The sequence below is a fragment of the Idiotropiscis lumnitzeri genome, chromosome 18, assembly GCF_059441095.1.
Source record: "Idiotropiscis lumnitzeri isolate Australia: NSW breed Sydney's pygmy pipehorse chromosome 18, RoL_Ilum_1.0, whole genome shotgun sequence".
Taxonomy (NCBI): domain Eukaryota; kingdom Metazoa; phylum Chordata; class Actinopteri; order Syngnathiformes; family Syngnathidae; genus Idiotropiscis; species Idiotropiscis lumnitzeri.
This window is the reverse complement of record NC_142408.1, coordinates 10,710,852-10,738,621: the sequence shown is the minus strand read 5'-3', so window position 1 is coordinate 10,738,621 and position 27,770 is coordinate 10,710,852. Positions and strand designations below refer to the sequence as shown.

Genomic DNA, 27,770 nt, shown 5'->3' with positions numbered 1-27,770 from the left:
TGAGTAATGTCACCTCTTTCTGCTTTTATCTATTTCTTTCTATGGTGTAACTTCTCCAAGGTTCCCTTTGCGTCATTCTTCTTCTCCTTGTGCTTTGCCATCTAAATGTGGTTGGCCAGAGGGCGAGAAGGAGAGAATATGATTGATATAAAAACTTGTTGCAGTTGCCGTCAAAAATCAGTCCAGTCGCAGTTTGCGGCAGCGCACATATGAGCTCACGACACAGTTGCAACGTTCCACATCACGGCTTTCTTCATACACGCACCCGTACACGTTCACTCTATTAGTTACACGCATGCACACTGTATGCTCTCATTGCACATTCACGTCATTTGTCATCGCAGAATCACAAAGGCTGCGCTCAAGCCTTTTCTGCAATAGTCAGTGGATTTAAAAGACATTTCAATGTGTTGTAATGTCTCTTTTTGTTGACAAAGACCTAAGGAATCGAAACGGTTGGGTCAAAGAGTGATTGATCTCAACTTTTTGGGTTATTTGCGACCCATTTCCACAGTATTTAGTGTCACCTTTACACTCTGCTGTTACTGGGGCCAAGTGCTACTATGCGCTAACATAAGTGTGGGCAAACTACGGCCCGGGGGCCACATGCGGCCCATTAAATGTTTTAATCCGGCCCGCCAAACTTGAAAAAAAAATAAATTAATAAACTGTGTTAATGTTTTATTTTCTAAATACTGTGTTTTTTCAAAGATATATATATATATATATATATATATATATATATATATTGTTGTAATGCTTTTGTTCACTTTCATTTAAAATGAAATGTATTGTTTTTCTCAGATGAGTGGAGGTTACCAAAGCACTCCATCCATCTGGTACTGGTCTGGCCCCTTTGTCAAATTTTAGAACCCCTTGTGGCATGCCAATCAAAACGTTTGCCCACCCCTGCACTAACAGATGCTCTTATTGTGAAAAAAAAAAACTTTCTGAGTACGATAGTTGGCACAATTTATCGAATGATTATCGGTGTTCAAATCCTGGTCAGGTTGAATGGTCACTTCTATTTGGGTTTCTCAGCAAGACCCTTTACCGTGCTTCCATTTCTTGGTAGGCTTGACTCATCAATGTGGGTGCTTTTTACTCCTTGTTGGATCAAAATCTTGACCTAACATGCTAGGTGAAAGCCTCAACCCAATGTGCTGCGTTTGATTAACCCAGCATCAGCTCTGCCCCGTTTGTACCCAGCATTGGGTTATCTATTTCTCGCAGTTTGGGTTACTTTCACTAATGTATTATTTTGAGTGTCATATTATAATTGGAATTCCTGAATTGGTAGTAATTCCTCTCACAAATATAAATTCTTTTCTTATTTTTTCGGAGACCAAAAAAAATCCCAGAAAACCCATCAATCGACAAGTACGAGCAAAATGCGTATGTTCTAATCGAGAGATCCCCCAACACAACCCTCTAAAACCCACTCAGTCGCTTCTCTTGGAAAAAGAAAAATGACACCTGAGACTTGTTACATCGATGAAAATGAAATTGACTGGCCACAAAAGCACAAAACTAAACCGGAACTTGTACATTTTTGGTCGTGTTAGTTAGTGGGAGCACATAACTCCTCTTGTGTTCTCCCTCCAGCGCATTTTAAGCATCTGCACTCTGGGCCTGCCTTCTCTTTGAGGTATTCCATCGTCACACTCCTGCCCGGTCCCTCAGGTCAGCCGACCAGCAGCTCCTGGAGTTACCAAGTGTGTGAAAGCTCAGAGGGAATCTCCGGAATGACCTCCCAGTTCACATTAGACAAGCCCCTTTGCCTTTTAAGACCCGCCTTAAAACGCATTTTTGATCCTTAGCACTCACTGCTGCATGAGACTTGAGCCCTTACTTTAGTGTTGTGTTTGTTTTCATCTTATCAAACATTTTGTAATGTTCAGCATTTGATTTGAAGTTTTTGAACAGCGCATTGTTTCAGTTAAGTTGTTTTTAAAGTGCTCTAGAAATAAAAGTTGGGAGAATGATTTTGAAGCCCAATCGGAACTGTTTGGAAATGATAATTTCGAGGATTGGCCATTAAATATGGGGTGCAATGCCGGTGTAGCGTTAATTACTTTTTTTTTTTAATAATAATTCAGTTAAAAAAAAAAGAGCTTTATCTCAAGCAGTTATAGCATCCTCTTTTTTGTTTGGCTCATGTTTTGCTGCAAATTGTTGACACAGATAGTTTATCCTTGCCCCCGGAGTGGGGACATATTTACATCAATATTTTTAAAAATACACACGCGGAGAAGGTGTCATGTATTGAGTTGAAACACTAAACATTCCGTGACTCATGCAAGCAGCTTCCGAGAGTTGTTTGGAGTGCTTGAATTTGGACCGGACAAAAAGCATCAGATGTGTTACATGTTGCTTTCTATCATCCAGATACCTGCAAGAGAAGCGTCTCCATAGCAACCCCTTCACCCCTCCCTGCCTCCATGTAGCCAAGCCCTCTTTGCGTGTCTGTTCATGCAACATGTGAAGCTCTCATAGTTGAGCTTGAAGATGAGCGAGTGCCATATTGATTGCGAGTGTACACGCCATAAGTGTCGACGCCATTTAGCCGGCGGGAAGAGCACGGAAGGGAATGAAATTGAAGCAACTTTTCCTTCTCACGTTTCCTGGCAGCTTTTCAACATGCACACAAGACATATTTAAAGGGGCGATGGAGCACCGCGGGAGGAAAATGGAAGCGGGTGGGGCCGAAAGAGAGTGGATGTCGGATGAAAGTCAGAAATAAAACTGAATTGGGGCAGTGCTTGCTATGCAGGTGATCTGCTTGAACTCAGATCACATAAAATCCCTGTGGCAGAACTCTGGTGTTACCCAGCCTAGCTAAACCTGCTCCCCAAAAATGCATCTTCCGTGGCTGCTTTAGAGCGCCACGTTGTCTGCCGTGAGTATGCGCACATCACAGAGAGAAAGGTGGAAGAGCAATGGTGGGCAAATGGCTGAGAAGCAAGCACGAGGAACAGGGTTGGAATAGTTTGATATACTGTTGTTAGGTTTTCTTTTCTCATGACTTTTATCTTTGAAATTTAGTACGCTTTAATTACTTTTGAGAGTGGCTTTGTTGGTTCTTAGTTTTAAATTGATTTTTTTAACATGCTTCATTGTAGTTTCATTTTTATTACTTTTAAACAAATTAACATTCTCTCTCTCTCTCTCTCTCTACAAAGATAGATATATCTGGAGCATTGTTGAGTGCATGACAAAAGTCACAAAAAGTATTACATAACTGTTCGACCTTCCCTCTTCTGAACAGTAATACAACAATAAATACATTCAAAATGAACCCTGCAAGCTCATGTAATTAATTAACAAAGAGGAAATTGAAGGACAATTTTGCCATCATTCTAGTTTCATAAAGCTAAAATGTAGTTTTGTTAAGTGTTGTTTTTCCAATTTTAATTTATTTGAATTTATTTTATTTGATTACATTTTTTTGTTAACATGATAACTTTGCGTTGCCGTGGCTGCTTGGTCTTCATTCATGTTTTAAATATTATTTGTATTTAATTGAGTCATTTGTTGGCGTACTAGTCGAGGGAGCCCATATGCCACTGGTCGTACTCATCATCTCAACTTTGACAACTACTGGCCTATGCTCTCTGCGATTGGGCCCGCCTATTGTCCAATGTCATCTGGGAGAGGCTCCAGGTTCGTGGTGACCCCACTTAGGAACGGCACTTTATAAAATGGACCGATAGAAATGTAACTGATTCTCTGGATGTACCGCCTCATCATCTTACGTAGAATCAATTCCAAGTGAGGCGACTCCTGTGGATCACTCAAAGCCTGAGTGACCCTGAAGTGATGCGATCTCCGACAGTTTTTGGCACAGCATCATGCCACAGCTCAAAGTGCCCTCGTATAACTTTTCCTGTTTTTTTTGTTTTGCTAATCTCCCCACGCCAGGCGAGAGGAACCCTTTAGGGAAGACACATGCTGATAGAAGCTCTGTTAATTCCACATCACTAATCGGGTGTCCCCTGGTAATTTAATTTTTTTCTCCCATTTAATGTTTCTTCACAAACGCTTTTGTTTCACTCTTACTTGTCTTGCTGCTCAGTCTTTCTTAATAGCATCTGCAATGGGATTCTTTAGTGGAATGAACAGTGCTGAAAGGGCATCTATTGAGGGAAGGAGGCAGAGAGGAGTTCACAATGTCACACGGAGCAGTCTGTTCCAGGTGACATGACAGCGCTTGTTCGGCTGTAAATCTTGCCTATTTGCTCGGAGCCACTGGGGCTTGAGCACCTGAGTTTTCCTGTCTTATCCACTGTTACGTCGCAGACTTTTGTGTCAGAAATAAATCAAAACCAAATAAATTTGGAGATGGTGAACTCAACCTACTTCGCAACAAGGATCAATTTGGCAGACAGTTGATGAGAGAGAGAAAGAGATCTAGTAAAGTAGTCAAATGTTCTGTCTGCAATACAGATCTTCATTGTTGTAAATTATTTGATTCATGATATATTTTAAACAATCGGTCGAGGAAACGGTTATCGGAAATTCCTTCTGCCAAATATCGGCCTAAAAAAAAAATCCATATTGCTTCGGCCCCTAGTTTTAAAGCAAGGATGAGATGCTCATTTTCCATGACTTAGTATTGCAGATTTGTTTCTCCTTATTTGCTCTCATATGCTGATATACACACGGCAGCTGTTTTAGATAAATAAACTCGTCTGTTTGGATCCAGATTGCAGAAAACCATTGAAAAAAAAAAAATAAGCCATGCTTGGATGCTTTGTGTGTATTTCGAGCAGGCTGTGCATTTTAGCAACTGTGCAATGGGGTCAAGCGTAAATTATTTAGCTTCAGTGAATACTTGTTGTATGTTTTGCAGGAAGATTGGGGTCATGCAAGTGTGTTTGCAGATCGTGGCTCTCCATGTGAACCCGCAGAGTCTTGTGTAAAGTGGCCTGAAGATTTTTGATGATTTCCTGGCTTTGTGCGCGCTTGATCATTGAGACGCCGGATTGCACACGCCTGCTGGCGTGTACGTTCTGAACATGAGATCCCATCCGAGCCAAGCATTCTGTGAGCATGCATGAAGGTCCATCCAAGCTCGTGTAATCCTTAACCATCTTTTGGGCTCCTCATTATCACTACACTCAACTTATTTCCCTGCCCTGTGATGTGCTTCGTGTGGCTCAGGGGAAGGCGAGGTTCTGTTCACATCAAAAGCGTTTCGCCATCAATGTGACTGGAGGCTTTGTATCGCTCTTTCACAAACATTGACTGCTTCCATAGCCTTCATCCATTACACACAGTACATAGAGCACAAACACGTCACTATACATATTTCCGCGCCCTTACATACACCTGCTCACACCTGTTCGACCTGATGCCCTCTGGCAGGCGCTACAGGTGCATCAAATCAAGGACCAATAGACTGAGAAACAGTTTCTTTCCGAGAGCCATCTCCATTCTGAACTCTCACACACACACGAGAACACCCTTACCTTGCAGAACAGCATTGTGATGTGTTTTTATAGACACTATTCAGTACTAAATTCCATTGCACTCTCTTATTTATTTATCTAATTTATATATTTGTCTGTATTATTGTTGGATTGCACTGGAGAGGGGAGCCCTCTAATCTCGTTGCACACTTGAGTACAATGACAATAAAGGGATTTCTAATTTCTAATTTGTATTCTCAAGAGGTCAACATTTTAGCCGGAGGTTGCTCCACATACAATCTAGCAGCAGTGTATACACCTCACATGTAGTTGCAGACATGATTCACATGTTTGTCTCTCATCCGTGGCCTCTAAACACGTGATCGAGATCGAAAGCACAATTTAAGCATGGCAGTCATTAAAAAAAAAAAGTTTTTAAGTCTTCCTCTTCAGGAATGTACTGTGGCGGATCCAGTGGCGGGGCATTTACATCGTGCTTCAGTGGTACTTGCCGGACTTAAACCACTTCCTGATATTACCACTATCGTGTCAGAATTATAGAAACTATCGTAACAAAGACGCACCATAACAGCAAGAAAGGCTGATTGTTAAATGTGTTAAAAAGTGTAGATCGCGACAGTCTCGCTTTGGTAGTCGAAGCTGGCTGTAACAAGTTTTGCTCTGATCAAGCAATCAGAGAATGGATATAGGAACACTGATTCTCCGAGGCAAATTCGCAGACAGACTGATGAAAGAAACAGTTTGACATCGGAGTGTACTACTAATTGTGAAGGTCCTCGTTGGAGCACACACACACATATATATATATATACGTTTATATATATATATATATATACACATGTTTTAGTTTTGTAATTTTTTGGGGGGCGAGGAGGCTGGACGGAATTGATGACATTTCCATTTATCGCAACGGCAAAAGAGGATTTGGGTTACAAACATAGTCACAGAACACCACCGTATGTCTCCTTGGGGGTTTGGTCATCTGCTTTTGGTCACCCATTTCCCATCTCACTATATTCTAAAAAGTCTAGCAGTGTCTGGATCACTAAGACGCTCCTGAATAGGAATCGTTGAAATATATTAATTAGGCGAAACAGAGAATGAAGGGAATTAAATGGCAAACAGTAGAAAATCTAATCATGTGACCATCGCAGTGGAAGATGAAAGGAAAAAATGAATAGCACACTGACAAACGTTCCAGGAAGTGAGCTGTGGGGATGACTCACTGGGGGATGCTGAGGAAGAGTGAGGCGAATGACGATGTGAGCGCTATATGTGGTGGAGAAGTTAATCTCTCTTGACGCCAGCGCCCGGCCTCTTCCTGCCACTCCTTTGTCACCTTTTAACCCATAAAACTGATTTGTCTCCGACTCACACATCACACACTCTCCGGACGTGGACTAAACAAGAGCATTCAAAGCAAGCGTGACTGCCGAAATAAATATCTCAGAGGCGTCTTGGTTTCTGCATGGATTTGATTCCTGTTTTGATCTTGCAATGAGTATGTTTCGGGGATTTTGCAGCAAAGCAAAATGAAAATAGCAACACTTTATGGACATTATGGAGACATCGAGTGGAAAAACAAAGTGGAACAAATTAGAATGGATGAAATAGAAACAAATGCTTTTTTTGTCCTTGTCCAATAAGAATTGCAGAGCCCAAAAAAACAAAACAAGGAGTTGATCACAGGTGTCAAACTCAAGGCCCGGGGGCCAGATCTGGCCAACCACTTTATTTTATTAACCCTGTGTGTCTGCCTCATTTTTCGTGCCATAATCGCAACCAAAATGGAGTCACTGAAAACTAGAGCGGAGTCATTTTTGTAAAAGAGTGTTTTGAAGTTGGTTCCAATACAATCTGGGGGATTTATAGAACAACAATCACGTTTTGTAGTTACCGTACTTGCTTTTAAAGAAATTGTGGTTTTCTTCAGACTTTAGCACCAACCACATTTTTTAATCTACAAGTGAGTCATAATATTTCACCCAAGTTTCATGTATTGCATCCTGGTCAGAAATGAACTTTGATTGAAGAAACAGTTTATTGTAATACTTGTCTAAATCCAAATGTATTCCAAATTCATTAATGGCAGATGATAAATAACATTCACTTATGATAACATTCAGAAGCGCTGGCAGCACACCAAAGGCCTGTACTTACATTCTGAGTCTTCTATCAATCTCCGAGACGTTGGCTCAATGCTGCAATGATGAATCAGGAAAGGTGCTGAGTGAAACAACGGGTTGCCCCCTGAGTGTCAAACCTGCAACAAAACTTTGATTTAGACCTGTATTAGTCTAAAAGACATCTTATTTCTTCATTCATTTCTGCACTTCAATTAAAAATGAAAAAAAAAATCAATTCACCTTTAATAATGTGACGACATTGCTAGCATTTTTTTTTTTTGTTATAAACTTGACCCAGCCCATGTTCACTTCTGATGACTGATGCATCCTCCATACTTAAGTCTGATTCCTTTGCTTCTATAAGCTTATTGTATCTATAATAGTAATAATTACACAATCAGAGTGCTGTGTGTTTATGATTTCTGTAATTCTACTCAAAAGAGCTCAAGGCAAATTTATGCTAGTGGATGAATGTTATGCAACTCATTCATTCATGTGTGTGGAATGTGGTGCTTGCGGGTGGAAATAAAGTACTTTATATGTTTTGAGAATTGTTTCTAAGAAAATTGCCTTTTTGTATTCAAGGATAAAATAAAGAATGAGAATATACTTCATATTTGGTGATTCTATATTAATTCCCAGATATTATTAAAGTAAATATCTGCTACAAACTTCACAAAAAAATAGTCGTTGAAAATTTTGATTTATCACAGTTAATATATATATATATATGTTTATTATATATATATTTAATTTATTGGATATATGTATATTTGCACACGGTATGTTTCGTTAAACAATCTATGTGTATTTACACAATACAGACGCTTCTGCTGCATCCCAGCCAGGATTAACCCTTCATGAATGTTTAATGCATGAACACCTGAAGAGACACATGAGTCCTATACCCTCAAGTAAAATCACTAATGATGAATTATCTATCCGTGACATTATGGTGTTGTTGCACTGATATAACCTGTTTAAAATCCACCCTGTGGCGCAATGCATTAATTGTGTGCATGTGGTAATCAAATACCGGTGCGTTATTTGGTAGAAAGGCAGGATGTCGAACACAAGAAGTTGCCGTCAACATCTCCATTAACCTCTGGCCTTGCTGGCATTTGACTGTGTTCAAACCGTTAAGATGAATTGATTTCACGATGCAGATCGCATTAAGCCGTTGAGACAGCAAATAAATTATATATCACTTGATAAGTTCACATACAATCACCAACATTGCTTGTTTTTGCATTCTGAGATGGGTGTCTGCCTTTTTTTTTTTTTGCCTTGCAGCAACCTTGTGAGTAAGCAATGTCGGTTTGGTACACAAGGTTATAAATAAATAGGCACTTCATGTATAAATTAAGAGCTGAGGTTCAGTGTAAGGTATTGATTAAAAGCCATGACTGACTGATCAGTCAAGAAAAGCGATAGAAAATCTTTCCACAGACTAAAAAAAAAGAAAAGAAAGTGTTTCTGTTTCACGTGTCCTTTTGATTGTATTTTCTTGCACATTTTGAAAGGTCTTTAATAAAAATACTTCCATATGCTCAGTGTAGCAGGGTCGGTATCGTACAATCTCTGCCAAAAACACGCAATTAGTCAGGTTCAAGCTTTAATGGACACTGCAGAGTCGACTAGTCGACTAATCCACCCAACTCTTACCGATTCCATATTATTTCAAATTGAATGAACACTGCTGACTTTTGACTGATTCCCCCAAAAGGATGGCTCTTCATTTGTTTACCGTTTTCTGTTCTGCTTTTTCTGCAAATGAATCATCAGGTCACTCAATTTGACCGGCGCTATCACCCGTGATGAAGGCACAAGCCAGATCAGGGTTCACTGTTGCTAACCATACCGTTCGGCTTGAGACCGATGTGTCTTTGCTGTCGGACGGGCTTTACGCAGCTCATTGGCAATAATGGCTTTCAGAGCATAGCAGTTGTGTTGTCGCATTATGCGCGAAAGCGTCATTAGAAACCACCGAAGACGACGCTGCTGCAGTGATTAGCGCTGAGTTATGTTTCTGGCTCCAATGGGCTCCATCTGCAATCACCTAAGTGCCGACCATGCACGCATGTATATTGGTGGAAGCAATTACAAGCAATATGGCCTCCGTTTATGTACGGTAGGTCTATTTATGTCTTAATTGACATTTCAATCTATTTTGCCTTGTGGGATGGACGCAAAATGAGATTTCTCCATTGGGTGGTTGTGGTTTGTACTGTGCATCACATGTTATTCCAAGTAGCTGCTGTCTTATTTGCACTCAGTTATTGTTCGAGTTATGTCGTAATTACACTCACTGGTTTCCAATTTACACTAATCCAATATCATGTTCGTTTAAATGTTGCAATTAATTCCCTTTAGTCAACGTTTCAGAGCCACAGTGTGAGAACATAAATTAGCCCGTTAAAAAAAAAAAAAAAGGCAAGTCACACATGGCAGTTAAGAATCGGGTGCCGACACAACCTTCACATAGTATCCAAGTGCCACAATGATTACTGGTTGGAGGACGCTGGGTTAAGATTTCTTCACGCTGAGTTTTCCTGAGAGTCGCCTGCATGGCAGGAGTTTCATATTTGGTAGTATTGAGCGCGCGCTCGATCTACAACTATAACAATGATATCATTTAAATCAGGCGTGGGCAAACTACGGCCCGGGGGCCACATGCGGCCCACTAAACATTTTAATCCGGCCCGCCAAACTTGAAAAAAATTAAATGAATAAATTTTTTTCTAAATACTGTGGTGTGTCAAATACATATATATTGTTGTAATGCTTTTGCTCACTTTCATTTCAAATTAATTATTTTTTTTCTCCGATGAGGTGAGGTTACCAAAACACTCCATCCATCTGCTCCTGGTCCGGCCCCTCTGTCAAATTTTGGAACCCATTGTGGCCCGCCAATCAAAATGTTTGCCCACCCCGGATTTAAATTGACAAACAGTATTTTTGTTTTGATTGTATACATTTTTGTGTCTTCTCCGCTACCAAAAGTTGAGCAAGTTGATCTCACAGCTTGACCCGGGGTGCAATGAGGCTTGGCATGGCATCCCATATCAGTGTGTGACAAGGTTGTGCACGATTCCTCCAAATGCAACAGAAGCTCCCGCCTTGCACATGTTCAGCTTTATTTTAGACATTAAAGTATCGCTCCCACCAAAATCAGCTTATATATTTTTGGATGGGGAAACGAGTTATTCTCTTTTTTCTCTATTAACTTTGGAGAAATTAGTAAAGAGATAAAGATGTCCTTTATTAGTCCCACAATGGGGAAATTTGAAAGTTATGACGAGAAAAACGCCTACTTTTACTGGACTATGGCCTCGTTCCCCTCCGCTCTCGCCTTGTCTCGGTGGGAGTCACTGAAGGGACCGATTACAAACTCTCCATTGGACATCATTGCACTCTCATTGCTTATAAAGTCCGAAAAACGGTGATCAATTGGCGCCAAAATTGATGTGGACATCTCTCCATATGACCACTTCAACATATCAAAAGGATTAACCTCTCTGTGGCTGATTTATATGAGAATGAGGAACTGTGGAAGTGAGCAGAGTTACGTTACATATATGTTGGGAGGATTCATACATGCCTGCTGGCCGCTGTCAGCCATTTTTACTTATACAGGTTGAAGTGGAGTAGTAATGCGCATTTGCATTTTGGTGGCGATTGGTCGCCGTTTTAGCCAACAGAACTGACAAAGGGAGCAATATTACCTCGCTTGCCTCCGTGCTGTGACGTACACGATGAAACTGGAAAATGATAACAAGCTGAGCTCCAGAAGGGGGCGTTCCAATCTGTCATAAATCTCATCACAAAAAAAACCAACTTAAATCACGACATAGTTTTTTAGGGGGTGGGGGGGCATTTTATATCAAGCAAGCATCCTTTAATGATCCCTGAAATCAAAGTTTTACGTCTCTGAGTCCCCGATGGTTGGGGACCCGCCGTCAACAAGTATTACATAAACCTAAATGAAGCCAACGGAAGCCAACGGATCCCGAGTGAACTTCACACACCTGCTGAGATGCTGGCTACTGTGAACAGATTTCGGGCCGGAGGCTGTGAATTTGTTTAGCAAGAAAATGTTACTCAGCGTGGGTTGAGAAAATGTGTATTCTAGAGGTGACAGGGCCATAGAAAATGCAAGAACAAAAGCCCGCGTCCAAATGAATTCATTGCGAAGTGCAAGCGTGCCATTTGCAACGCTTTAATACACGCAAATCATGTCATTCTGTTTATTTGTGTGTCTGTGTTTTAATTCTAGCTTCACTTGGCACTACGTCCAGTGCGTGTCCTTGAGCTTTGCAGCGCAGTGATGTGTTTACAAGATGTTCTGGGGTGTTAAGCCGAGCTGTGAATGTGTGATTTGTTGGAAATGGCAAGAAGAGGCCAGACATACGCTATTCTCGAGGCCTCTAAAAAGAGGCCTTCCCGTCTTCCTTTTTCTTATCTTTACATCCCATCTGACTGCTAGCCTGTTCACCGTACGTTCTGGGACATTAGCATATATCACCTAATTAGCGGTTAAATGAACAAGACCGATATTGGCCGGCGCTTTTCGTCAGCTGTGGTTTTGGTACGCTTTGCTTTCACTCCGCAGAGATTTTGTGTGGCTGGTGTTACACAATAAGAGAAGTGAAGTCGCTCAGCAGTCTCCATGTCTTGCTGTCCTTGTCTGCTCTCTGGTTGTCTCGCTGCGCGCCAAGCCAAGAGATGGATGAGCCTCACTATTTGCTCCTCCTACATCACATTTCTTTTCTTAGAAGGTTTATTGGTATTGATTGATTTCTGTTTTTTTTTTTTTTAACAGAAGCTGACATACATCCACACTTTGGTTTTATGGCGTAAATATCTGGTTCAACTTTAGAGGACACAGCTTGTCCATTTTAGGGAAAATATCATATGAAGCACCTCGTGCCACACAATGATCTTTTTTTCAATTTATTAAAACAAACCAATCAATCAATGTATAGCCAAAATAAAGGGCAATTAAGGAACCATATGTGATGTTTTCTTTTCCGATTTGGGATACTTCCCAGTTGGCTTCATTATAGATCTGTGACACGCTTATGTCAAAACTCGAGGATTAAGAATGACTGCGTACTTTTCACACCATGTGTCTTTTCTCGCTGAAATTAGACGATTTTACTTCTGGGTCAATGGCAATTACTGATTCCATTGCTATGGTTACTGGGGAATCGGGCTGGGGACTGAATAGGCTTTTACTGGTGGTAACAAAGCGTAAAGCATGAAGAAAAAACGAGCATCGGTAAATACAAAGAGATTTTCACACAGGGAAGCAGCACTTCATACAATATACTTTGTGTATGTGGTCATGTCGCACAAATATCCCCAACCGCCTCTTTGCCAGCAAATTCATTGAGTAATCAAGCATGGATTCCGCTATTAGCTAACGCTAATCCAAAAACAGACAATGCAGCTCTGCTTACCTTTTAGCCTTGATTTGATGGCAAATGTGCAACACTTTGGTTGTTTTTGTACAATGTTGCCTCCATATAATATAGTGTGCCCTTACAGGAAGTTGTCAACATGTGGAGGCAGAATCCTGTGAGCCTCACTTTGCGCTTTATCGACAGTTTAAAGCAGAGCAGAGAAACTAAATACATAACACAAAAGACTATGGAAAAACAGAAAGCATATTAGAAGTGTCTGAAAACATATTGGAAAATGTGAGGAGAGCAAACAGACACTTGCCAGTGGCCTCCTCTGTCGTAGTACGCCCAATCTGCCAATAGATATTTTGGTGAGGGATTGCGCAATCTGAGGTGAAGCTGTCGGCATCTCTTCACTTGTAGAAAGTCTGTATGAATAGGAAATATGCGAATTCAGCAATTTTGGAGGTTATTGGTTTCTAAAAAAATAGAAAACCAATAGAAAACAAGGGCCAGTGAACTGAATTGAAACTGATTTTTTTTTTTTCTAATTATTTTGGGTTTTTATCAGTCTTCACATGCAGTTGAGTCTCTGCCTTCCCTAATGTCCCTTGTGTTTCAGTAAGATAATTCAGGAAGCTAAATGCATGATTCTGAGGTTTAATTATTGTAAGGAGACATCGCCTTAGCCAAGGACTATGCTTCCTGTTGCATGGTGAGTGGTTGTTTTTGTAGCCTCTTTAACCTGCGTGAAGTCGTATTACCGTACCGGGATATGACCGGACAGTCACATTGAAATCACTCTGCAGTGCTCCGAGCTGTGACAGGAGGAGAGCATTGCCCTAGTTTGAGTCGGGCGTAATTATGTAATGCTTGAGTACCTGCAGCACCAGCGGCATGACAACTTGTGGCTATGAATGCAGACAGAAAGTAGCTCATCTCTTTCCTGTGATACACAACTTCATCCCTTCAGTATCACTTCCCCGTCCTCATTTCGTGTTACGAATTCTACTAAAGAGTATTAGGGCCACATTAAATTATCTCAACCCCCCCCCCCCCTCTCCCCCTCTCTCTTTCTCTCTCTCTCCACCCTATATATAAATAAAGTGCCAAACAGTAAACTGAAAATGAATAGTTAGGAAAACCTTAATTGTATGTGGATAAAGTCGACATTTTTGGGGGAAAAAACTGAACCGTACAAGAAAATTAATTTACAAAAATATTATTATTTCTCGTCTCAATCTCATCTCATAGCATCCAATATAAAAATACCAGTTTGCACTTTTAATTTCAATTATACAACAGTTATGTGATAAGAATAATTTTTCCAAAATAACAAATATATTTGTGGAATTTCACGAGAAAGCATCTAATATCAGGATGATTTATTTTCTCTTTTTTTGTTTTATCTTTTTATAAATTTTTATTTACCTCTTATGAAATGAATCATGCAAGTAAGCCTCCGCCGTCGCTTACGTAACACATTTCGAGACATAGTCGCAAAGCGTATGTGATTTAGTCGACTCTTCATTCTGAAGAACATGCAGTATGTCATTGGACGTAAATGTTGACATCACACTTTTTCCCCCTGTTTCCTCTACAGAGAGCAAAGCTCCATGCTGCTTTGCAGGAAAAAAATCGTCTCAACCTCGAGCTGATTGGACGTCACCTGAAGGCATCCAAATATGACCAGGTGAAGTTTCCATAATGTATTACTGCGAGATAATACATAAACATGTGTAAAATCTACACCAAGGGGTCACCAACATTTTAGTTCTTGGCGACTGATTAATGTAAAAGCCGACCAGTTTGATACACATTTCTGACAAAACTAACTGGCACAAATAGTCTCTATTTGATGTTATTCTGAATGAATATATTCAACTATGCGAAGAAGAGACAGTGGCCACCTGTGATGATCTGTGATGAGCTACCCTGGTGTGTTTCACAAAAGGGTCACGCTTGACATCCATCCAAGGGCTTGCGCTTGCGTGTTTGTTCCACAAAAAGGTTCCATCTGTGCACAAACAAGGTAGACACTCACACGTGAAAAGAAAGCGAGGCCAACATCCTGCCAGCCTGGCAGATTGCATGAACGGCGAGAGCCGACAATCGCTCTGACCCTTGGCAAAACGGTTACTTGGCAAATTCAGCGTCACAATTGGAGGAAACTTTCTGTTTCAATCCGAAAAAACCTGCTTTTAGAGTGAATTGAAGTTTTGCATCACGTCTATTTTTTCAATTTTATTTAGTTTTATTTTTTTACATTGTTATTATATATATATATTCAATTCGCTTTCTCTTACTCCCCCTGTATTTTTTATTAGTAAGATCTGCAAATTGAAGATTTGCGTGGGTTGTGTGTTCAATTAGTTAAACAGCTCAAATAATTACGTCTGTTTTATTATGCCCTTTTAAAGAATTTTCCGTCATTATTATGAGATAACTTTGAAGAGTCAATGAGCAAATTCTCCCCGCAGGTTTTGTGCACTTCAAGTACACGGCGTTATCTTTGGTGGGCTCATGCACTCGTTTAATTAATGAGATGATTGGCATACAGCGTCGGGACGGATCCTACGAGGCCACATTTATAGAAAACTTGGTGGCTTAAGGCGTCTGAGTGATGAAGGGAGGCAGACTTAATGCTCACGTCAGCAGCGCTCTCTCATCAAGGCTAAATGGAAATGTGCTGATGAATTCCTGCTCCGACTGTGAACCCCCAATCAACCCTGCAGTCAAAAGTTAAAGCTGCCTCCCTTAATAATTGGAACAAGTGGGTCTTTGGTGGGGACGGACACTATATTAATCACTTGCTTGTTCTCATTCAATCACTAAAAGAAAATCATGTCGAAAAGATCAAATTAAAATGAGTTCAAGTTCAATATTTCGGTATCACTTCCATAGGGGTGCCCTTCATTGGTTACAAGATGTTTTCAATTGTCGTGGTTATCTTAATTTACTGTTAAATGTCATGAGATGGAAAAAAAAATAGTCTTACTCTTTTTTTTCTAAAATAAGTTAAAATACGACATCAAAGTTGATTTTTTTTTTAACACTTTACGTTAAGGTTCCCTTTCGTTCGTGTTTTTTTTTTAATGTTGATTAAAATGTCGTTTTTTTTCTTTTTTGACAAATCAGCTTTTTAGAATATTTTCATTTATTTGTTTTTAAGTTTGACCTATAAAAGCTTGTACAGATTAAACCAAGCGTTTTAATTTTATAGCTCTAACTAAAAATAAATAAATAAATAAATCCTCCTGTTGCTCAACCTAAAGCTTAATTCATGAATATTAAAAAAATATATGAAAATATATTGTTGAGCAGTGTTATTGATGGCGAAGTTGACACGTTGTATCGTATCACTCGTAACCAATTTAGGAAGCGTCATAAAAACACCTTTAAAATGATACCATTATTATTTTAAATGAGTTAAGTATTTATGAACCCTTCATAAGCCGATCCTTATTATAAAGTGGTAATTAATTATTACTATTAATATCAATAGTATCGTATCTATATTCGTATTGCAGTGGCACTATTATTTCCATCAAGGATATATTTAAATTTTTTTGTCATTATTATTGGTCTTTGAGTCACAAATCGCAATTGCATTTTGTACATTCCACTCATGTGGTGTCTCCATCGCCATTTTTCCCGATTGACCGTACATTTTGTGCATGTAGGTGTATTCCGACTTCCATCAGCTGAAAGAGACGCTCGCTGCGGTGAGCCAGGAGAGAGACGCGGCCCAGCAACAGCGCAACCGACTTCAAGGCAAAGTCGAGAACCTGGAACAGGTTCTAAAGGTGAGACGTTTCTTGGATTAGGTCACAAATATTTTAACGGACGTTTGCTGTTTAATACGCCACAGTCGATAGGAACTTGGAGATATTATGAAAATATTGCCCCTGGTTGTATTGTTCTTGGTTGACAAGTGGTTAGTACGTCTGCATCAATACCGCCTGCGTAAGGAATGAGGGCAAGTGCCATAGAAATTGCATTTCCTCCCAAATTATTGCTCAAAGAATTACATTTATTCTAAAACTATTAACTGTTGGCTGGAGATGAAAAACACGGCCAATATCATGAGGCTTTTTACGAATCACATTGGGCTCTCAGAAAATGAGAACATATAAAATAATAGAATTTCCTTATTGATTCTTAAATCTGGGGGGGTGGGGTGACTCACCTTGAGGACGAATTAATCATCCAAATTACAGACTCAATTTCCCCACAGGTCTTATTGATACATGCTGCCATGATCTGTTTTTTGTTGTTTAGACGATTTTTAGTTCAGTTTTTGCTCGTGTGACTTTTTCATGCATTGCTCGTTTTGGTCTCGTCAGCCTGGTCCCTTTTGTTAACCAATCAGCTCACCCCAAACACTTGTTCAAGAGTTCCTTGTTGTCAATGAGTGTGTTGGTGTCATTCTGTGAGTCTGTTCCCAATATTGGTTACTATTTTGTGTTCATTTTCTTTTTTATTTTTCTATGATTTTTTTTTTAAATTTTATTCCTCATGCCCCGTTTGGCCTTTTATTTTTGGAAAATAAATACATTTTGTTTTGAGTACATCTTAAACTGCTACCTTGCCTTCCTGTTTCCCAGTGCTTGGGTCCACTTTTTTTGCCACCTGTTTTCCCTTTGCCATAATGTTGTGGTCATTTCTTCTATCTTTAAAAAAAAAAAAAAGTGGCCACTTTGCGGAACCTGCTCATGTTCGATTGGGCAGACTCAACTGTAAGCCTCTATATTCATGCAGCACAAACGTGGCAGATCGTGATTTTTGTAAAAGCATGGTAAACCCAGTGGAGGGAATATTTCCTGGCAGAATGTTAGCCTAAAATCTAACTACTGGCACAAAATCACTGCCACGGCTCAAACCAGCTGTGCCGAATGTCCGCTAGTCAAGGTAATAGAGTCCTTAAAGCAAAAATTGATGTATACGTGTATTGACTTGTCTTTTTGTAGATCTAATCTATCATTTTGCATATCAGGCCATTTAATGGCGAGCACGTTTCTCCAGGCTGTTCAGGCCAGACATTTCCTCAACTGAGAAGCGGCTTCATTTCAAATACTTGCCTTCCAGCGACACTTATCGATTGAGTGTTACCGGGATATTATAGAAAGCAACGTTTCCATCTGCTGCAAAATAAAAATGACCTGCTCCCTGGCACGGCAACAAAAGCTTTGTCACTTTCTCATTGCGTATTGATTTTAAAGACAAAGCGACTGTTTAGAGGAAACAGCTCAGGACGATGAGGATGGGGAAACAGAGGAAACACGACATGATTGAAAGCAGCAAAGTTCTTCGAAAATGACTCATGGGCCATAAGCAGGCCCTTCTGAGTTTGGGGTTTGAATCCCGTTTGAGCTTGCATGTTCTTCCAGTTTTTCAAATTTTAGGAAAATGTGGTGTGCTTTTGTCAGTATTTGTAGGCGCACCTTTCGCTGCAATTAGAGCTGCAAGCCTTCTGGGGTACGTCTCGGCCAGCTTTGCACATCTCGACTGACATTTTTGCAGCTCAGCCAGATTAGATGGCGAGTGTCCGTGATGAACCGCGCCCACCCCCAACCAGACATCTTGCTTTGTCTCACTATTAAGTGTAAGAATAAAATAAAATCAGTGAGAGAGAAAGAAACCAGGCCGACTTTTTTTTTTTATCCTCACACCGAAACAAAAGATTAAATGAGTTTATTATTAACATAGAAGACTCTTTTTAAGCGCAAAGGCAGTTTTTAAACAATAGGAAAAACACGGGAATGTCATTCTTTTAGGATGCATTTAAGTCTATTCGAAAATGGAAACGCAATTAGCAGCCATGGACATTTTTTGCCACACTTATACACTCCCATTAATGCATCTTGTGTTGTACAGTCCTGTCTTGTCACATCTTGTTTGGTTCCGTTGCCTTCCTGGCACTCTAATAATCACATGTTGCTCCATTTAGTGAAACAGAAAGACCTTTTAAACATCATTTTCCCACATTAGCCCAAATGCGATTTACTTTGCTCTTGGCGTTACGTCCCATCCTGCTCGGAAGCGTCGGTGACAGGAAAGCTGCTGCTTTGAATCAAACGGCAGACTCAAAAACCTCTGTCGCCGAAGCGTAAATCGAAGAACCTCTTTCTGTTGTATTACAACACAACATAACGGCAAAAACAAATGCTTAGAGCAGCATGCAGGGGTTAAGAGAAATAAAAGTTTTCTCTAAGGCTGGGTACACAGGCCCTCAGCAGAGCCAGCCCTCGGTAGCTTGGAGCTTCTCCGTGATTATGCAAAGCGGCTGCTGCCTGCTTTAGTTCAGGGCACCTCCAAGCCACACTGAGAGTGAAAAAGGATTTTGGAGGGAGAGCGAGAGAGAGAGGGAAAAAAAAAGTGGAACACTGCAGCTTCCATTTCTTTCTTTCCTTCTTAAGTAGAAAGAAACACTTCACTGTTATTACTAGCAAGTGGCAAATACTGTGAAGTCTTGGCTAGCTTAAAAATTGAGGAGATATGAGCATGTGTTCCATGTGCTTTTGCATGACTAAATTTAGAAGTGATTGAAACTAGTAAGGCCGCATGCATTAAATCCAACAGAGTATTCAAAGCTAAGTCCTTGATTGGGTTTGCGTTATTTTGTTATAAGGAACTCATTTAAATACTTTCCAAATTCCACAAGCATTCACACACGTACAAGAACCCCTCACAATTCCACACCACCTTCGAATATAGCCCGGCACACTCTACAGTTCTACTGCACATTTTCTCATGCATTCCCAAAACGTGCATGTTCGGTTCATGAATGACTCTGAGTTGTCCATGGGTGTCGGTGCATAGCCATTTACAGTTTGGCCTGTGTCTCGATAGCATATGCGCCAGACTGTCAAGGAAAAGCAGTGGCCACACACAGAGCATGAACAGACCAAGCAGAAGGAGATCCAGCAAGTGCAAAAGGTATGGACAAAGTAGCAACGGGATTGGAGTCTTTGTAAAAGTACCTAAAATCTTAAAATGGGGGGAAAAAAAATTCTACTCCTTTGATGTTGTTGTCATTTTTGTCATAGATACACCATTTGATTCTTTATTTTTAAAATAACATGTAACACCTTCCTTTATCTGGGAATTAATCTTAATGTCAGAGTGCGTGCTAATTAGACCATGGTGGTGATCTCCACAACATGAGAAAGTGATGTTTATGCTGAGTCACTGTTGATTTTGGATGGAAAATACAGGCTTGTTGCTGCATCTCTTCTATTTCTTGGGTTGCTAAAAATGTCCTTTTTGTTGTTAAATTTACATTCTTTTCAAGCTCCTTTTCCTGCAGCCTACACACTTTTTTCTTTCTTTTTTTTTTTTAGCAGCGATAAGATGTTGTCCTCAATGAACCAAATCCTCCTCATGATTATTGTCAAATGAAAGGCATTTAGTACTCCCTGTATGTTTTTCTCTGCTCTACAGTATTTACCATTGCTTTGTTTTGCATCATCTGCAGATGGAAATGCCAAAAAAAAAATAAAATGCCTCAGACATTAGATATAAGTTCTCTGTGAATCACACTTTCATTTGGAAGTGTTGCAGTGTATTAAAATGTTATCACATGACTCTGCTTTGTATGTTATATAAACTGCCATAGGTTTAACCACCTACGGCGTGTATAATTATAGGGTGCAGTTACTTCACTTAATTATGTTCTGTTGGTGTGCTGTGACTCACTAAGGTAATGCAAATGAGTAAACAAAGCGAGAAATAATGCATTGTATCTACACAGATATAAAGCACACGTTAGCAGATGTTGACCACATTGTTATTCTTCCGTGATTACAAGTGACAATATATATATATATATATATATATATATATATATATAAAATCCAATTTTTTTTGTCTTTTCCGATTCAATTTTATTTATTTATTTATGTATTTATTTATTTATTTTAAACACCTTACTAGAATAATTTCTCTGTTGGTCACCGTACTTTTCGGTAACGTCATGCATGACATTGGTTTAAACTCAGTTTTTGTGCATATTTAGATCAGTAGTGGTTGAAATGTATGACTTCAAACTCACCACATTCATCATACACCATAATAGCCACAATTCAACCAATTGGTTGGCCAAAGCACAAAACTCTGCAAATGCAACTGCGCTTACAAACAGGGGTGATGTTCTTCATCCCCAAAAGCCACATCTTATTAAAAGTTTTGCACTTTAAAATGATCCCAAGCCATGTGAGCAAAAGCATGTCCAAGCAGTTTGAGATAGTTTAAAGCCGTTATACCCTACTTAGACTTAGTGTACTCACCACTGTGCTGTGAAAGAAATCTGTGACAGTTCATTAAAGCAGTACGAGGCAAGCTTTTCTCTGTGGTGAGTCTTATTGAGTGTACGGTGTTGACAGCATGTCAGGTGCGTGTTGTCCTCTTGGAGCCCACGGATCTTGATTATTGTGTCACGTTCAGTGTGTGTCTCCTTCTTCCAGGCCCGGCTTCAAGCTGACCGTGACCATGAGCAAGCCGTACAACTGTTAGAGGTACAGTGACAGGAAACAAAAAAACAACACTGTTAGTTGGAAAGTGTAATCTTTCAAACTTTGCCTTAGGTACCGTATTTTTACGGCAAAAAGATGCGCTGTATCAAAGGGCGCAGCACCAGTTGAGGGTGCTATTTCTGTATTTACTACTTAGACTGGGCGCGCCGCACTACTTGGCGCATGTTAGCATGCTAGCTCGCGCAAGCTAGCTCGCGCGTGCTAGCTCGCGCATGCTAGCCCTCATGCTGATAGCTGTTAGTAGCAGCACTTCAGCTCAGACTGACCAGAGATGTCATGGCAACATATCTAATTGACAACGTCAGGGGTATAAGTCTACTGGTTTAACGCTAACACACAATGCAAAACGTCATGGACAGGCTAACGAATAGCATGAGTTGTAGCGTCATAACCATTAAGCAATGGATATTTCAACACAAATTATGCATCAGCACATGACAATATAACAACACTCACATGCATAAATTCTTTATCTAATGTGAAAAAAACCCCAAATACTTCAGACTAATATTATTTGGCCATAAATAGTCTGTATGACATCATCTGACTTCAAATGTGCAATCTTGCGTGTTACGCATTATTCGAATTGATATTCTGGAACGTGACTTATTTGTTTGACAAGCATTCTAATTCCCGCTAATAGAAGCCTTCCCACTTCTGCAGTTGAGTAAATAAATGCCCACAGTCTCTATTTGTGGAAATAAAGTCCTTATTTCAGAATGAAATATGAATGCTGAGTGAAGATGTGCATATGCGTGTTGCAGAATATTTTTATAAAGTTCAAAAGCATAGAAAAAGTGCCACGAGTGCAGTTTTCTCTTTATTTCGTACTTCTGTCCGACTATTATTCCTCAAAAACTGAATTCATTTTTGTTCATACACTGCATGATCTTTTACTTTTAATTCCTTTTTTTTCCTTTTCTTTGCTTCTGTCCTCCCCGCTTTTTCTGTACAGAACAATCAGAGCAGAATGTTTCAGGTATTTCATTCCCTTTGCGATTAGTTTTAGCAACTCCTCCAAGTGGTGTGTGTGTGCGCGTGCGTGTGTGTGTGTGTGTGTGTGTGAGCTTTCAACATGTTAAAAAATTATCCAAAATGAAAACTAAACCATACATTTGAATTGTATCGTCCTGAAAGAATCTTCATTATATGAATTGTTTAAAGTCTGTTGGTTATACAATCCAGTTACCTCTAAGCGGAGCTTAATGTTATGTAAATTGTGTTATCCAGTATATGAGCAGCGGTGCAGACGATTTCACACATTCACGTATGTTGATTGGACTGCAGTGGGATTTCGCATAAAAATGCTGCTCTCAGCTCCAAAAGGACATTTTTTTCGACTTGTAATTCTGTTGGATTGCGATTGGCAGATCTGTAATCTTCTATTTAGAGGACTCATATCGGACAATTGTGTGCATACTCATACCCAATGTATGCATAAGTGCTTCATCTTGTCCTCCTCTCATCCTGTCAAAGGTCCAGATTTGTGACCTGGGGCAGACATGCAGGTCACAGAGTGAACACTTCCATCAGCTGTCCAAAGAGCTGCTGAATTTCCGTTTACAATCCCAACCTGTGGAGATCTTCCTGAGTAAAGCCCCGTCTAAATCCTCCAATCTCCTCTCGGCGGAGGAACAGCTGCCAAAAGTTGTTGTCGGATTTGAAACCCAGACAGAAGCAGGTAGGCCCAAACTCTGATAGTTTAATAGATGAAATGTGAAACGATTTGTATTCATATGTAATGGCGATGTTTTACTTGTAACCTTTTGACTTGGGTCTTCTAGAATTAAAATGTTTTTATTAAAACTTTTCCCCTGTAGTACTGAGCAATTTATTATTTATCTATTTATTTCGATATAAATTTATTATTATATTGAATTTAAAATTTTCACAATATTTTGACTAAAAGTGAAACTGTTTGCCCGCTGAGTTATTATAATTTTAAAACATGTTTCGTCTCCAACTTTATTGACCAAATACTCTAATTTTATTCTTGTAAAAAAAAACAAAAAAAAAAACAATCTCAGAATATACCATTATGCCGTCTATCTTATCACTTGTCACAAACAATGTTGACTAAAGTCTTGGAACACACCTCTTAGTTCCTTTTATCAGATTTTTTCATCTTACATCAGTTCTGACAATTTTATACAGCCAACGTAGAGGCAAAACTGTGCGTTTGCATTCAGAACACATTGACCATTTTTTTTATGAGATCACATGGGTTTTTGAACCAAATCAAATGAGTGATTTATTGCCCACTTAACATGAGCATCAGCTCCCTCTTTAAATCTTCAGACACATGCTATCAATGCAAATATGAACGATGCGCCAGATCAATATCTACCCCAATTGATCACAGGCTTGATGTATGACTTGAATGTGGTTGAACACATTAGTATTCTAAAATCACAAAGCGGAACCTGCAATGCCAGCAGATCAGCAATGTAGCAGTATATTGTTACGGTACGCCAAAGGTGCCCAAATTTTTCCTTCCAGGGGTCGAATACAGAAAAGAAAATAGCCACTTTCACATATAACACCTTTAATTTATCGACAATAACACGCTAAATCTAGTACAATTGTGGACCTCTTTGAAGATTATTACGGGTTACTTCGAAGGGGAAAATGTGTAGTTTGGGTTTGAAATATATCTTTTGTGCCGAAAATCCTGTCGCATTTCTTACACACTATGTTTATAACTTGGAAAAAAAACCTTTTTTTTTTTTCATTTATATTTTTTTTGGACTCTCTGAGATATCATTGATCCCGCCCACTAAAAAAAAAATCCAAGCTCCGTCAGTGGTTACACATCCCAATTAGTTGGGCCTGTCGTAACCCAGTAGTTTTGTGGGCCACTAAAATACGGAGAATGGGCGGCAAATGGCACCGCTGTGGTTATACACTTAAGTAGCGTTTGTGTAAATGCATCGTATTAGTCACACGCTGACCACAAGAGTTCAGTGATACAGTTCTGTCTACCAGCTCAAATTTCCTCCAGCCATTCATCTGTCTGCACTCTTACACTACAATTTGCGTTCCCTGCATTTTTCATGTGTTTAGCCCCGAGGACATTGATGGTATTTAAGGACAAATGTGCTGCATGCGCTTGTTGATGGGGCCAAATCGGCTTCGGCCGTGGAGGGTATTTGCCTGCTCATTCACTTTAACAGGAGATCAATAGGCGTGCAATGAGACGCAAATGGCTTGCAGGAGGAATGACAGTTGCTCTTTAATTGTGATGGAAATCAATTTCTCCCAGGCGATGAGAGAGCGCCAAACGCGCCACCACTGATCTCCCAGTTCTTGCAGTGCACACAGCAGACTGGAGACAGGGAAAGCTCAGATTGGCCATCTGTCAAATCCTGCATCGTGAAAACGGAACTCGCCAGCCGCACTCAGAGGCTGACCCCATCAGTGGTGAGTCTTCAAATTTTGGGCTCAAGTCTTGTTGCGCACTATTGGTGGCAAGGAAGTATGTTGAAGTGATCCATCTCGACTGAGAAATTCAGATCTTTGTATGTTGGGAAGTTTCTGGTGACTTTCATTTTGGGTTTGTTGTCAAGCTACAGATGGAGGATGAACCAAGCCCATCACCCAGGTCCAAGCCTCGCTACACAGGCCAGGTCCGCCTTTGCACTGCCCGATACAGGTGAGGAGCCTCAGCTTCTTCATTTTTTTTTTTTTTGGAATCCACCAATAAAGCGTCAATTTCTTCTTTTAGTTATAATCCCTACGATGGACCAAACGAACATCCTGAAGCTGAGCTCCCACTTGTGGCTGGGAAGTATTTGTACGTATATGGTCACATGGATGACGATGGATTCTATGAAGGTGAGATGTAAAATCGACTCTGGTGTTTAGCAAAAATTGTTAGTGCACTTTAAACACCATTAATTAGCAAACATTTGCAAATAATTTCTATAAAACATATGAGCCCATTACAAAAGGGTATATATATATATATATATATATATATATATATATATATAGCTTTGTGGGCGATAGGCCTTCGTGAACTTTGGAGACAGTATGCACAATCTATGCTGAATTTGTTTTGACATTTGTTGTTTAACCTGTTGGAGTATATGTGTGTACTTTTGCCTGAGGAGATCTATTTTACTGTCTTTACAAGTGACTGGAGAGATTTGCTATCAAATCTCCATAGCATTATGATGGCCTCTCAATCAGGCGCAACGCTAATCCCCAATAGCGAGCAAGCCTTCGGGGCCAGCGCAGGATGCTGCAGACGCCGTTGCGCTCAGCTGCACTGACTCATTAAAGCTGGAAGGGGGGGGGCGGTGAGATTGCATGGTGGTGTGGAGGAGGCGTTGTGTGTTTACCATGAAGGAGAGAGACTCAGGCAGCAGACCAAGCTGTTGTCAAGATGGGACCTTGGTTCCTTTTAGCTTGATGACTAATCCAGCTGGGCTCGCCTTAATCATCAGCACACGCACATGATGGCATCCGCGCACACAGACACGCACGCTCACACCCACGCATGCACAGACACGGCCTTAACGAGTCAGTGCCAGGATTCCGTGGGGGGGGGAGAGATGATTGGGAGCTTTTCCAATGACCAAAACATTTTCTCACCAAGCCTTGAATGTGACGTAAAATGAAGGTCCAGTTCAGTGTATAATGGAAGCAAGAGGCACATATTTTGAACCAAAGTACAGTACAACTTGCTATTACACCTACAGCAAGTACAATCAAAGAGTTGCACTCCTTTATCACTCACACAGAGTCTCTCCCCATCATGGTCATACTCAGCTTTAAGGTCTCCATGCTGGTATGCAAAGCCTCAAGCAAAAAATAAAACAACTGCTACCCATCACTCTACTTGTTTCTTGATCACAGGTGAGCTGCTGGATGGCCAGCGAGGACTTGTACCATCAAACTTTGTGGAGTTTGTCCAGGACAAGGAGAAGCTGTCCATTCAAGCAGGAGATGGCGCAGAAGATCTTGGCCCCGTCGAACATACACCCCTCGCCTTGATGCCCGTGGATGGAGGTTCTGGCCAGGATGGTCTCTTAGGCTCGGCGAACGCCTTGGTACCCTGTAGCAACGGCAGCGTGGGGCCGGTGGACCCGGAGGACCTGGCCGAAGACGTTGTGCCTTATCCCCGAAAGATCACTCTGATCAAGCAGCTGGCGCGGAGCGTCATCGTAGCTTGGGAGCCTCCGCTTGTGCCTTTGGGCTGGGGGAACATCTCTGGCTACAACGTGTTGGCGGACGGCGAGCTACGAGCCAGCATACAGTTCGGCGGGCGTACCAAATGCCTCCTGGAGAAACTGGACCTAGACGGATGTGTTCACCGCGTGTCGGTACAGAGCGTCACCGACAGGGGATTGTCAGACGAGTTGCGCTGTACCCTTTTAGTGGGAGCCAACGTGGTAGTTGCACCTTGCGGCCTCCGGGTGGATGACATCCAGCGGGACACAGCTGAGCTCTCCTGGTTGCCTAGCAACAGCAACTACGGTCACACCATCTTCTTGGACGGAGTAGAGCATGCAGTGCTAAAGCCGGGGAGGTATAGACTACGCTTCTTCAACCTAAAGCCGCTGACGGTGTACAAAGTGACGGTGGCGGCACAGCCTCACCAGGTGCCATGGCAACTGCCTCTGGAGCAGAGGGAGAGGAAGGAAGCCGGAGTGGAATTCTGCACTCAGGCTGCAGGTCAGCACTACATCATGGAGACAGTATTAATAATGTATGCATAGCTTCATAGTCCCCAATAGACTTTGTCAATATTTCTACTTAGGATTCAGAAAAGATGGATACTGTAGATAGATGTGTATGCATATTTCTGTTTCCGTCCAGGTTTTAATACAATAACAATTTGTGTGCACGCTTACCAGTCACAACATCAGGTAAACCATCCCAACGAATTAATACAAATGCTGTCGCCATAATCCGACTTCTACAAAGAGCATGATGCTTAATTTGATTGAAAATGTTGTCCAGATTTGCTAACCGGCCTAGTATGTTACAACTGCTGTGGTCGCCAAAATCTGCAACACACAGGATATTGGCAAGCAACTAAAATCACTCAAAAACTTCTACACTGCTTTCATTTATTGGCGACAGACACCAGTGGTTTCTGTGAGGCACCAGAGAAGGGAGGCACAGCAGCGAGAGAAAAATAAAATAAAACTTATCCATCCATTTTTCTACACCACTTAATCCGTTGACAGTTGCATGGAGCTGCAGCCTGTAACTGACTGACTTCAGGCACCCCGGACTAATCCGAGCCAATCACAAGACGGAAAG

The 27,770-nt window shown here is 40.7% G+C and overlaps 1 protein-coding gene across 15 annotated transcripts in view; it reads left to right on the top strand.

The window, feature by feature from the left end:
• The window catches only part of LOC148319470 (RIMS-binding protein 2-like), a 58,791-nt gene that overhangs the window by 12,179 nt on the left and 18,842 nt on the right, over positions 1-27,770 (top strand). For 11 of the 15 annotated variants that reach the window (XM_088280910.1, XM_088280912.1, XM_088280907.1 and 8 more), the window contains 10 exons: positions 14,567-14,656; positions 16,647-16,769; positions 19,816-19,902; positions 21,429-21,479; positions 22,453-22,476; positions 22,974-23,178; positions 24,760-24,917; positions 25,064-25,149; positions 25,222-25,331; positions 26,358-27,176. In XM_088280910.1, the coding sequence (XP_088137036.1) occupies positions 14,567-14,656; positions 16,647-16,769; positions 19,816-19,902; positions 21,429-21,479; positions 22,453-22,476; positions 22,974-23,178; positions 24,760-24,917; positions 25,064-25,149; positions 25,222-25,331; positions 26,358-27,176 (1,753 nt within the window). The remainder of the gene's footprint in view (positions 1-14,566; positions 14,657-16,646; positions 16,770-19,815; positions 19,903-21,428; positions 21,480-22,452; positions 22,477-22,973; positions 23,179-24,759; positions 24,918-25,063; positions 25,150-25,221; positions 25,332-26,357; positions 27,177-27,770) is intronic. The other 4 variants (XM_088280901.1, XM_088280914.1, XM_088280904.1 and 1 more) reach the window with 3 other exon arrangements.